We start from the raw sequence: 12,981 nt of genomic DNA on the forward strand, positions 1-12,981 counted from the left end.
AGGTTTGATTTTAAGCCGGCTGATTTGTAAATCATACGTTTCTTTTTAAATAACAAAAATTTAAAAAATCTGATATTTTTATTTTAAAAAACTCCCACTGATTTTGCTCCACCCTGCCCCCAGCCCAGCGCCTGCAGAGCGGCAGGAGAGGCAGGCAGACGGCTGGGCCTGGCAACGCTGCTTTCATCCCCAACACAGATTGATCTGGATCTCTGGGCCTCTGTTTGAGCCTTTCCACAGGACTTCAAAATCAATCCTCCCCTCACGCCTGGCAGCAGCAAAATGCAGCGCGAGCCTGGCCCCTGGGGCCCAGACGAAGCATCTTAACTGGGCCTCTAGGAAATCAGAGAACTCCTTTGTATTAAAAAAAAACCTTTTAAAAATCAAGAGCCAGAAGGAAAGTGCTTCCCTTCAGCACTGCATATCGACTCGGGGAGGTGTGAAGCCAGGGGACAGTGGAGGGAAGGGGAAAGCCCTTACACCAATACTCGCCACCCATTCAGATGGCTGTCCATGTGGTTTACATCTCCTGCCAGAGAGAGGTGCTGCAGGCAAGCGGCTGGGGAGAGGACAGGTTGCGGAGGTGGGAAATGGAGCATTAAAAAGGTGCAGTGCTACCGGAATCCGGGCTCAGCCCGCACGGCCTAGACAGGTGCGGCAGGCGGAGGAACCTTCTTGTGATGTCCTGCCCGCTAGCCTTCCCGACAGCCCACGCCATCTCCTAGCGCGCAACAGAAAAATGCTGCAGGGACAGAGCCGAGATGGTCATATGGTTAGTACAAAAGGAGAGCGAGACAGATGGTCAGAATCAGGATGGGGACCAGATGCTTCCAGCTTGTCTCTGGGCCGAGCAACCGTCAGACTCACGCTTGCAAATTCTGCTGCCTTCGCTTAGTCACCGTGTTCCTCTGCCCCCGGAGCTGCAGCTGACATCTATCACTGCCTCTCCCCTCCCCACAGGGAGCCTCGCGTGGGGGTGGGGGCGATCATCTCAAGGGACGGGTTTGGCTGAAGGCCGGTGGGAATTTGGTTTATTCCTGATTAAATTTAGCACCAGCGAAAGGTGCTGGATCGATGCCCTGAGACGGAAGTCAAAGCCTCAACCCAGTCCCTGGAAGGGCTGCAACCCCCCCTACCTCCAGCCAGCATCTCGATCCTGTCCCAGCACCGCAAGCTGGAGGGCAGCTCGCTCTCCATGACCCATTCAGTGCCTGGCCTCTCTCCCGAGGCTCCCAAAGAACCACTGGTGGCTCTAGTGGTGGGGCTGCCCCCCCCCAAAGGCAGCGTGGAGGGCCCTGTGCCAGCTGGTGCTCACATGCACTGCTTGGCTTGGGCACCAGCACTGGCCCCCTGGCCCAACACACAATGAAAATTCAAGGCAAGAAGAGTTAAGAGCAAGCACCAGATGTAGATTCTGGACGTGACCGGGGTACTGGGTTCCCCAGGCCCCTGGTGAAGGGAGGTGCAATAGGGGGGCTAAACTCAGTGTCGCTTTAAATCCACCCCCACCCCACTGTAAAGAACACCGGGATACAGGTCCGTTCCTTGGCTTATAAAGCAGGGGTGGCCACGCTGCACATGCAGATGACACGTCCCAGCATGCAATGCTTCCTTCGCTGGCCCCTCGGCATGCTGGGACTTGTAGTGTCTCTGCGTTTCACCTCAAATGAACGGGAAGGTCCACACATTGGTGTGCCAGGTGCAGCCTTCAGTCCCCGGCGTACCGCCGGTGGGGCCTCCCCAGCCGGGCTCCCTGCACGGCACCCGAGGAAGAGCTGCGGGGCTCAAGGGAGCTGGTAGAGTCCAGTGAGCCAGGGTTTGCCTTTCATTTCTGGACCCTTGTGTCTGCAGTAAATACGCAGCCCCAGTGCTCCAGGCACCGCATGCACCAATGCCCTGCGGGATGAGGTCAGGCGCTGCCTGGGCCCAGTGCTCGGGGGGCGGCTGGATGGCGAGCAGAACTGGGTACCACACTGCTCAGGAAGGGTCTCAACCCTGTTTGACCCAGAGTGCAGGGTCAGCCTGCTTCTCGTGCACGCCCCCGTTCATCTCCCGTGCACGCCCCCGTTCATCTCCCGTGCACGCCCCCGTTCATCTCCCGTGCACGCCCCCGTTCATCTCCCGTGCACGCCATGTGCACTAGCAGGAGTGTCCTGCAGCTTTGTTACGAAGCTCTTTCCTTTCACAAACGAACCATTCTGAAGCCGTTTCTAGCAAATTCGTTCTAGATGTGGAAGGAAGGCTGCATCCTGGAGCGCTGGGCCCGGGGGAGCCGGGACATGTGCCGCAAAGCCACCAGCCACCTGCTCCAAACCTCGTGTGTTTCCCCTCCGGGATGCACTAGGTTCCTCCGCCCCCAGCCGTGGGGCCCACAGGGCTCTGGCTGGAGGCAGGAGATGCCCACGTGCCCAGCAATCAGGACTGCCCTGGGTTGGAAATGATCAGCCACCTTGGGAACATACCGTGCTGCCAGCCCTGGCTCCAAAGCCCGGAGAGTGGAGTCTGGCTGTCTCCAGCTCTGACAGACGCCACTGCTTCCCATCAGCGCCTGGCGCACAGCGCCTGCTCCACCCAGAGGAAGGGGAACGCCCATGCCAGCTTCCCAGGCAGCAGCCTCCTGCGGTCCCACGGCAGCCTGGAGACCAGCCACAAGACACAGCAAGCCCACTGAGGAGCCGGGGGGCAGCTCTGCGGGCACCCAGCCCCAGGCAGTGCCCCAGGGCAGGGGTTCTCAGACAGACACAGCTCAGCCCTTCCATTGCTGATCTCCACCCCCTGCCCGGCTGTGCGGCCAGTCACCCCCGGACTGTAGATACCCGGCTCTCGGAGCACAGCGCTGGACGCACAGCCTCACAGCCGGGGCACGTGCCATATGGCAACTGGCACATGCATCCCCCAGACACACCCTGCGGCAGCTGGCTGTGCACACATACACAGCCCCCGGACGTACCCCACGGCCCCCCTTTCCCTGCTGAGGCCCACTACACCCCGAGGGCACGCTCCACTCTGCCTGCGGCTCCTGTCTCTCTCCTGACGCCTAGGCTGTTTTATTGGGTCTCCCTGCCAGGACTGAGGCAGCCACGTACGACCCCTGGGGCGACCTTCCCTCTGACCCGTGGGGCACAGCGCCACATGTGCTGCCTCCTTCGCTGACGACAGAGCGTGTCTCCTGGGCTTCTCATCCTGGGACTAGACAGACGGGTGGGCTGGGGGCAGCGGCTCCATGCAATGAGCACTGGCCTGAGATGCCAGCTCCCAAATGAGGCCGAAGACCCACCTCCTCTCTCTGCCACCCCACCCGTCACTCAGGGACAGGGAGGCTGGGTTGCTTAGTATCTTAGCCATCTAATCAAGGTTTCACGCGGCGCTGACCCCGATCCCCTACCCACGCGGGCACCCGGGGAACATACCGCTCTTCTCGAGCATCTTGTTTCCTGCGCGATTTCTGGGAGATTAAAACACGTCCGTGAGTTCTCAGCCAAGCAGTGAAGTTAAGTGTCACTTAGAGCAATGCCTCCGAAATCTCAGCACTGTGCAATCTCTGTCCCTCCTGCTGGGCCTCACCGGCCCAGGGAGAGGGCTGGGAGAGCCCATAAGCACCCAGCCCTTCTCTCCAGCACCAGCGGGGGACTGTTCCCAGGCGTTTTGCCCAGTCTAGTTAACAAGTGCCCCAGGCAAGGAGGATATGCAGCCGGCAGGGAGGTGGAGAGCTCTCCCCCGCGTTAGCAGTGTTGGACCCAGCCAGCCCTCCCCGTACCAAGTCTCCCCCCATCTGTACCAGCAGACAGTGCCCCCAGACATGGCACCTTCATGATGCCCCCCACCTCACCCAACGTATCCCCGTGTTTTCTGTGTCTTTCCCATCTGCACAGGAGTATCTCCAATCCCCAGGCAGGATCTCTAGTGGTGTCCCAGCGCAGAGTGGCTCTCAAGCCGGGGTCACGGGAAGTCACTGCTAGAGCCTTTGTTTCAAGTGACGAGAGATGAAGTTCCAGCCGGCGCGAGAATCCCTGCTGCCCTGGGCTCCTTGCAAACCCACTGACCCTTGAATACCACAAAAGGCCGGGTTGGGTATTTTAGAGCTTTCCGTGACTCACCCGCCCAGCGCTGCTGCTAAGAACAGGCTGTAAAGACAGAGAGCGGCGAGGGGGGCACTCGACGGAAGCAACGCCTGTGTTTGAAACCAGAGGAGACGCAGGCAGAGATGCAGAGCAACGAGGAGACTCACACCCGGCAACACTCCAGACTATTCAAACAGGAAGAGCTTTTACAAACCCAGCGTGCTTCGCCACGCAGGTAGTTTCTTGCTTTCTGCACACCGCTCAGCTCTAGGCCGGTCCCTTTTGCTGCCTGGCGCTCAGGCCCCAGCCCATCAGGGTGGTATCTGGGTTGCCAGCACTGTAGGGCAAGATTTATATCCAAAGCCAACTTCACTGCCTTTCCAGGTACACTCCTGTTTATATTGGTTTCTGTTCCCCCACAATCCTTCCAGCCAAACCTACATTTGGGGAACACCACGCCTGACAGCAGCTCCTTAATGCTACTTGTCTACACAGTGACTGCAGGACTAGAACTCAGATCCTTCTGCTCCAGAAGCACAGGGCGGTAACACCTGAGCTAGAAGAGAATCTCCATGAGCTGTTAGCAGTGTGGGCCCTATGACACACAGCTGAGCTGCTCTAATACCTTCCAGTAGAGGGCAGTGGTGACACACACTAGTCAGCTTATTACAGTATAGAGTTATTCTCTGGATACCCCTCTCACCAAGACCTCAAGCTGGACAGATTCACACTCAGTTCTAGGGTAGGATAGAAGTTTGTCAGCTAGGAGGGGGCCCATTACCTTTCCTTTCTCCCCAGCCCACCCGAGGAGCTGAGCATGCTCTGCCCCTGCTCTAGCCCTCCCTCTCCTCCCCCTCCCCTCCCCTCCCCCCCAGCCCCCCCGCTTCTACTCCTGCATTGCCTGGTTTAGCAGCATTAAAAGGGTCAGGTTTCCCACGCCGCCTGCTCTGGAGTGATGCAGCACCAGGGCGAGCACACGTACACCAGGACCGTGGATCCTCTCCGCTGTCTCTGTGCACTTACAGGACGAGAGGGTGTGTGACGAAGTGGGAATGTTCTTAATGTTTTCTCTGAATACTGTAGGGGTGCCTCAGTTTCCCCTTTGCATTTCTTAGGTATCTAGGTGGGGGGATCAGGGTGTATAATTGTTGCAGAGCCCAAGAAGCCCCTGTGATGCTGTCTGCACAGAGAATGGCTGGCACTCTGTCTCCTGGCAACTAATGGCCTGGGCCCCTCCTCTGCAAAGATGCCAACTGAAGGTGTTGGAGAACAAAGAGACAAAGCCCAGAGAGGAGGGGCTGGAGAGTTTCAGTTTGGAGCTGGCTGGGGATGTGGCGTGAGGGCAGACAGGTAGTCTGGCTCACTGCCCCCCAAAATGGACCCGGTGACCTCCTGGCCCGGGAAAGGGACAAAGCCCAGAGGACGAGGGCCTGGAGGGGGAGTCAGTTTGGGGCTGGCTGGGGACGTGGGTGTCTGGCTCACTGCCCCCCAAATGGACCCGGCTGAGGGGTCCTGTTCTCTGTGCCTACAAGCTCTGTTTTAGATCGTGTTCCTGTCATCTAATAAACCTCTGTTTTACTGGCTGGCTGAGAGTCACGTCTGACTGTGAAGTGGGGGTGCAGGACCCTCTGGCTTCCCCAGGACCCCGCCTGGGCGGACTCGCTGTGGGAAGCGCACGGAGGGGCAGAGGATGCTGAATGCTCCAAGGTCAGACCCAGGAAGGTGAAGCCGTGTGAGCCTCTTGCCCTGGAGACAGTCTGCTCACAGAGAGGAGACTTCACCAGAGTCCTGCCTGGCTTTGTGGGGAGCAGTTCCCGAGCATCACCCGGGGACTCTGTGACAGGGTGTGAACGGGGAAGCTCTTTGATCTCCCTTGCAGGACCCTGAGGACCTGTAACTGATGGAGAGAGACGAGCACCCGCACCAGGCCCCTAGTGCAGATCTGGGGCTGACCTGCTCCACCCCCGAGCTGCCAGTTACGTCCTGCTGATCTTCCCCGAGCTACTGGCCACACACAGCCCGGGGCACAACACAGCCAGCATGGCTTCAACAGGCCTTTCAGCAGCAAAACACCCACCTTCGGCTGGGTGGAAATTCATGCTGGTGCCATTTCACGGAGCCTTAATTGAAACTCTGTTTTCACAGCTCTGGGGCTAAATTAAACAGGTAATTTCCAGGAATCACAGCAGCTGGAAAGGAGTCATGCAGCATAAAAGGGAAAAGAGCAGAAAGGAAAGAGATGGGGTGGGAAGCTCTCAGAGCTCATTACCCGCATTTACCTGCGGAAGCCCCCCAGCACCGCCAGGAGGTAGGTAAAGGATTGTGTCACCCGCTGAGGTGCAGACACCTCTGGGGCGGGCAGTTGTTTTAACAGCACACAGCAATGCTACACAACCGTCTAGGGTAGGGAGGGAAGACTGGCAGGTGAGCAGGGCACCAGGCCCATGCAAGTGGTGCCACCTGATCTCTACTGATCACAACTGCCCAGGGCTTCAGCTTATTGTCCCAGCTGGAAGATGGGCCCACCGCCAGTCATGCCACCCAGTGCAACGCGGGGGCGCTCGGTCCTGTCCTGAGCCGACGCCCCGAGGGATGTGCCGTCCTGCGGGGTACTCGGGGAGGAAGTCACCAGCATCACATCTGCAGCGCCTGGCTGGTCCTCGGAGGCAACTCAGCCCAATGCTGACTGCGGGGGTGGGGGGAACCACTCAAACTAGCAAACACTCGGCACCTAGGGAGAGCGTCCAGCTCCCTCCCCACCATGAGAAAGCCGGTATCCAAGGAGCCGCTGCAGAGCTCCAGTCCAGTTCTGCAGATCCTGGAGGATCCAGGTTGTTGGCTGCGTCTTCATCACCGACGTGACTGCGTCCAGCACCTGCACACTGGGCGGCCTTCCAGTCCCCGCTGTGACACCCACAGGGTCTTGTGGGGGCACTGCTCTGGGGGGAAGCCCACAATCTTCCCAGTGCTACGGCCACCCCCCAGGCTGCCAACCTCACCTTCCTCTGCTTCCCATGAGCTCTGTCTCCTTCGAGAGCACGAGCCAGGAGCTTTCCCTGCTAAACCCTTCACCGTCCAATTCCAGTGAGATTAAGACATGAGTATCTAGTGGCCTTTTACAGAACAAACAAACCCGAGAACTCAGGCCCCTGCCTCAGACTAGGCACCAAGTCCGCCCCCTCCACACACACACACGCACACATTGTCCTCCTCCTCTCCCCCCCCTCACACACACACAGTCTTTAGCTGCACCGGGCTGATGCTAAAGGCAATAAAAGCTACCCAGGAGACGCGTCCCCTTTCTACACCCTGCTAGTCTCTCTTGCTGCCTATCAATCAGGCTACTGGGAAGTGTCCTGCACCCTCCCAGAAGGACACGCAGGGGCCCAGCTGGCTTAGAGCCCCCAGGTCTCTGATGGAGGGGGGTTGTTGACGCTGTCTGCCCCTGGGAAGTCAGGTCAATCCCCAGACCTGGAGCACCCTCTCTATCCCTGCCCCAGTCCAGCCTGGCGTATAGCTACACCCCCCTCGCACAAAACAACCCTCTCGGCCAGTTCACAGACGCTCTTTCACTGTCCTCTACTCAGCTGGGCCAAACTGTCTCCGGGTGTAACGCCACTTTCGTCACTGGCAGAGAATTTAGCCCCATTTAAGCTACCTTCCCTTTCCTATTGCCTCCGCCAGCAGGGAAGCCACCAGCCCCGCATCTCTGCTCCATACCGGCGAGGTCCAGTAACGGGAGGAAGACTCGGGCCTTGGCTGATTGGCACTGACCCAAGATGGTAACAACTCCCTGCAGATGGAGTTCACCGCTTCCGTGCTGAGCCTTTCCACCGGCAGAGCATGCCTGTTAGCAGCAAACATCTGACTTGGATTGATGGCAGCAAGCGAGGAGAAGGGACCAGCGCTCAGATGCTACCAAACAAAGTTACAAGTGTCCTGGCCGCTTAGCTGAGCGATCCCAGGACAAGCCGTGCCTGTCGAGTTACTGGACAGCAGCTCTCTTTCCACACGGCAGTCAGCGCAATTCACACGGCTCTGTGCTCTGGCTAGACAGAACAGCCAAGATGCCAGTGTCGCAGCCCCATGCCCGGGAGGGGAGGAACGGGGACAGGGCTCAGCTCCCAGGGACCGAGAGGGAGAGCAATGACAGGACCTATTTGTAATTCAAAGCCCAGAGAAGAAGGGGATCTCCCCGCCAAACTGGGAACAGAAGCCTCATTGTATACAGGGGCCCCGTGACGTGCTGCCATGAGGCACAGGGGAAGCTCACAAGAGTCTCTTTCATGTATGCAGCAGAACGTTTCAGTGCATGGGCAAAAATGCACTTCTCCTCTCCCGCAGGATCTCCCCGGGCTCCAGAGAGTGCGACGGGCCCTTACATGACTTCAAACGGCATTCACCTCCACGGGACGCTGCACCGGGTCCTGAACAGGGAGCATGATCTTATGTGTCTATAGCAGCTTTCATCTCAAGAGGTCCCACAGTACTTCACTCACTGATATCAATATATTGGTTGCTTCACCACGGCTGAAATGCAGCCACCTTTGGGGTGGAACATAGTAGTTTAGTTGCACACAGGAACATTACGCTACAGGTAAGGCAGAAAGTGAAAAAGAATAATGTACCCAATTGAACTGCGGAGCTGGGGGGGGGCAGGGAGGAGGGTGGAAGAGCGTGGCTTTAGGGAGACAATTCAATCAGGGTGGAATTTGAACAGGACTGAGTTAACACCCGTGACTGCTGCCAAAAGGGTCATGGAATCTCCCTTGGTAAAGTCAAGACCCCGACGTGAAAGACAGCAGCACCTAGCACCAGGCATGGGCACGGGTCCAGAGGCAGGGCTGCCCCCATCACTTCCTGCTGCACCTGGGTTTTCCTAGGATAAGGATTCCCATCCATACCGCAGCCCAGGTCCCAGCTCAGAGCGGGGTGGCCAGCACTCCCAGGGGCTGCACGGGGCTGTTATCCTGTTCGCTGCGTCACACCAGTCACTGCAGCCAGGGACGCACAGCTAACCGCCTGCTTTAAGAGTATTTACAAAAGGTTTCACTGCAGGTTGATGTCCCCCCTCTCAGGGTGAGAGGTCTTTGCTCACTTAGCTCTGCAGTCCGGCAGAAGGAATATGTGACCAGTGCGAGTCCCATCTTCGCAGAACCAAAGCATGGAAGACACCCCACTAGTTGCACTTATTGCGGGGGGGGGGGGAGAGGGAGGGGAAATCAAATATTTCCAGTTTAGAGCATCTAACTGCACAGGGGTGGGGATCAGTTCTTCATCTGCCTTGAGCGAACGGAGTCTGCCGAGAGAACGGCTGAACGGTACAATGTAGTGTCCAAACTAACCGCCAACTCCATGGCAACGGGCAAGTTCTGCATTGCTGATCCTGTGATCAAGCCCCCGTTCCGCACCGCATTGTGTCAGTCCGCTGGACTACAACTAGCACAAACGATCCATCATTATCCAGCCGGCAACGGCCAAGGGACATCAATCCCAACGACGACAACCCACGCGGCTGCAGTACGTCAGTGGGGCACCGTGCACTGCCGCTGCGTGGGCGTGCTGACGCAGCCTGGGCTGGGGGGAGACTGGGTCAGAGACCAGGCAGGCCGGGAGATCGCAAGGTGCACGCAGAGGGACAGGTGGATAAATCTGCCCCCACCAGGGACGAAGGATATCCCTGGGCCCAGCATAACCAGGAAGAGTGAGGACTAGCCAGGGTCAGCACTAGCCTCTCTGGCCTGAGCTCCATCTTGCAAGATTTAAAACAAACCCCAGGGAAAGACAGCCAGGCTCAGTACTGTACGGGGGCCAGCGTCTCTACTGCAGGTCCTGACCCTCAGCAGCACTCCAGGCTCTACTCCTCCCTGCCCTACGGACGCCACACGCATCCCTGCAGCATTCTCCCCTGCGGTCCCTTGACGAGCCTCAGCCCCCCAATCCACGCAGACCATGCTATGTAGTCAGCAAAAAGCCCCACTGCCCTGGCTGTCTGGCCTAGACCTCAGTCACCGGCAGGGCCGACAAGAGCGGGGGAAGCTGGTACAAATTACCGGGGCCCGGCGGTCCGGAAGGGGGCCAAGGGTTCCCCCCCTCTCGTCGGCCCTGTTTAGCCGGTCCGCCCTTGCTGGGGGCCCGAACCCGCTCTTGGTGGCCCTGGTCACTGGCAGTTTGGAGCCCAAATGAGCCCATCAGGGAAGCTGTGAATTCCTTGGTCCAGGGCAGAGGGAGAGCACCTCCAGGGCTCATAGACTCAGACTTTAAGGTCAGAAGGGACCATTATTCATAGATTCATAGATTCTAGGACTGGAAGGGACCTCGAGAGGTCATCGAGTCCAGTCCCCTGCCCGCATGGCAGGACCAAATACTATCTAGACCATCCCTGATAGACATTTATCTAACCTACTCTTAAATGTCTCCAGAGATGGAGATTCCACAACCTCCCTAGGCAATTTATTCCAGTGTTTAACCACCCTGACAGTTAGGAACTTTTTCCTAATGTCCAACCTAGACCTCCCTTGCTGCAGTTTAAACCCATTGCTTCTTGTTCTATCCTTAGAGGCTAAGGTGAACAAATTTTCTCCCTCCTCCTTATGACACCCTTTTATGATCATCTAGTCTGATCTGCCCATCGCAGGCCACAGAATCTCACCCACCCACTCCTGTAACAAACCCCTAACATCTGGCTGAGTTATTGAAGTCCTCAAATCGTGGTTTAAAGACCTCAAGGTGCAGAGAATCCTCCAGCAAGTGACCTGTGCCCCACGCTGCAGAGGAAGGCAAAAAACCCCCAGGGCCTCTGCCAATCTGCCCTGGGGGAAAATTCCTCCCCAACCCCAAATATGGCAATCAGCTAATCCCTGAGCATGTGGGCAAGACTCACCAGCCAGCACCCAGGAAAGGATTCTCTGTAGTAACTCAGATCCCAGCCCATCTAACATCCCATCACAGCCCATTGGGCATATTTACCGCTAATAATCAAAGATCAATTAATTTCCAAAATGAGGCTATCCCATCATCCCATCCCCTCCATAAACTTATCAAGCTTAGTCTTGAAGCCAGATATGTCTTTTGCCCCCACTGCTCCCCTTGGAAGGCTGTTCCAGAACTTCACTCCTCTGATGGTTAGAAACCTTCATCTAATTTCAAGTCTAAACTTCCTAATGTCCAGTTTACATCCATTTGTTCTTGTGTCCACATTGGTACTAAGCTTGAATAATTCCTCTCCCTCCCTGATATGTATCCCTCTGATATATTTATCAAGTGCAATCATATCTCCCCTCAGCCTTCTTTTGGTTAGGCTAAACAAGCCAAGCTCTTTGAGTCTCCTTTCGTAAGACAGGTTTTCCATTCCTCGGATCATCCTAGTAGCCCTTCTCTGTACCTGTTCCAGTTCGAATTCATCCTTCTTAAACAAGGGAGACCAGAACTGCACCCAGTATTCCAGATGAGGTCTCACCAGTGCCTTGTATAATGGTACTAACACCTCCTTATCTTTACTGGAAATACCTCGCCTGATGCATCCCAAGACCGCATTAGCTTTTTTAATGGCCATATCACATTGGCGGCTCATAGTCATCCTGTGATCATCCAATACTCCGAGGTCCTTCTCCTCCTCTGTTACTTCCTGGGCATCACAGCCAGCCAGGACCGTGGCCCCCGGCTGGCCCCAGGAGCTCAACTGAAGGCAGCCATAAAGCAACCAGAACGAGAATGTTAACTGTCCCACGGGCCTCGGACACCCTCCGGCAGAGAGACCAGACTAAGAACTGGGTTCTCTCTGCCCCCCAGCCCAACACGCATGAACCGCATGTGTGCAGGACATGGGCTGTCAAAGAGCCCGGCAAGGCCCAGTCCATCTGTCGCCAACTGGGCCATCTTCTCAGGGGCGCGCACTCTGAGGACAAGGGCTGAAGGCTGCACTAGGCAGGCCCAGGCCGTGCGTGCGGCAGGGAGACGAGGAAACTGGGACGAGCCCTCCAGAGAGGCAATGGACCTTTGGCTGCACAGAGCTTTCCCTTGGGGTCTAGCCCGGAGCAGAAGGACGCCCATTCTGGAGCTCTCCGATTAAACGTGCCCGAGCTCCTGCCCACGAGAAAGATTCGGAGGCAACTCGAAGAGGCAGTGAAGTCTGATGAAACCCCATTAACGGGTGGCTCCAGCGAGCTGCATGCAAACTGGCTCAAGGCTGGCAGGAGCAGTAACCCCACGACTGATGGGGCAAGAGGGTCACATTGCTTGATGCCTTGTCAGACGCTTGGCTGCCTCAGTTTCTCCTACTTCTGCACCTCATGCGTAATCACACACACCACATACTTAGCGTTCCCAACTGAAGCCTCCTTTCTGGGCCCTGGTTTGAGAGAGATTCAGCCCCTCACCCCGGATTCAGGGTTCTCAATCCTTCTGGGCCTACCTCAGTGCAGGACAGGTTCTCTCTTCCCCATGGATCAGGGCCCAGCCCACAGTCCCTTCTTCCGGGCACCACTGTGTCCTCTGTAGGCCACTTCAGACTTTGGGGGCCTTTTGACCAGCTCCTTCTCTTTTTAAACCCCTCTGTCTAAAGTTTAGTGTCGCGGGGCTAGTTCTTGGGACCTTTCCCTTCCCCACTTACACTGTGGTTACTGTTACTCGGGCTGGTCTGCACCTAAAACTTAGGGTGACCTATTGTGACGTTATTGACATAAACTGGGACCATATAGATCATTGTTGCAACCAAGGCCCTGTAGTGGCACCCAAATCGTGTATAAAGGGGGTCAACTGGGGTGTCTAAGACAAGGTTATGGTTTACTGGTTATGATTATGCTGTCTATATGTGTGTAACAGTTTTGGTAGTTGAAGTTATGAATATTGGCTCTATACTGTCTGTATGGCAAACTTATGCTATGCTGCTGGGTGACATCCCAGACAAGCTGGGATTAGC

The 12,981-nt window shown here is 56.7% G+C and overlaps 1 protein-coding gene across 5 annotated transcripts in view; it reads right to left on the reverse strand.

The window, feature by feature from the left end:
- CASKIN1 (CASK interacting protein 1) overlaps nucleotides 1-12,981 on the reverse strand; it is a 158,054-nt gene that overhangs the window by 113,103 nt on the left and 31,970 nt on the right. The window contains exon 1 of one of the 5 annotated variants that reach the window (XM_042853052.2): nucleotides 3,411-3,654. The exons of the other annotated variants lie outside the window; for them this stretch is intronic. Coding sequence (XP_042708986.2) covers nucleotides 3,411-3,426 — 16 coding nt within the window. The 5' untranslated portion in view covers nucleotides 3,427-3,654. Of the gene's footprint in view, nucleotides 1-3,410; nucleotides 3,655-12,981 lie in introns of those variants that run through there. 5 annotated transcript variants of the gene reach the window in all.

Source organism: Chrysemys picta, chromosome 10, assembly GCF_011386835.1.
Source record: "Chrysemys picta bellii isolate R12L10 chromosome 10, ASM1138683v2, whole genome shotgun sequence".
Lineage (NCBI taxonomy): Eukaryota > Metazoa > Chordata > Testudines > Emydidae > Chrysemys > Chrysemys picta.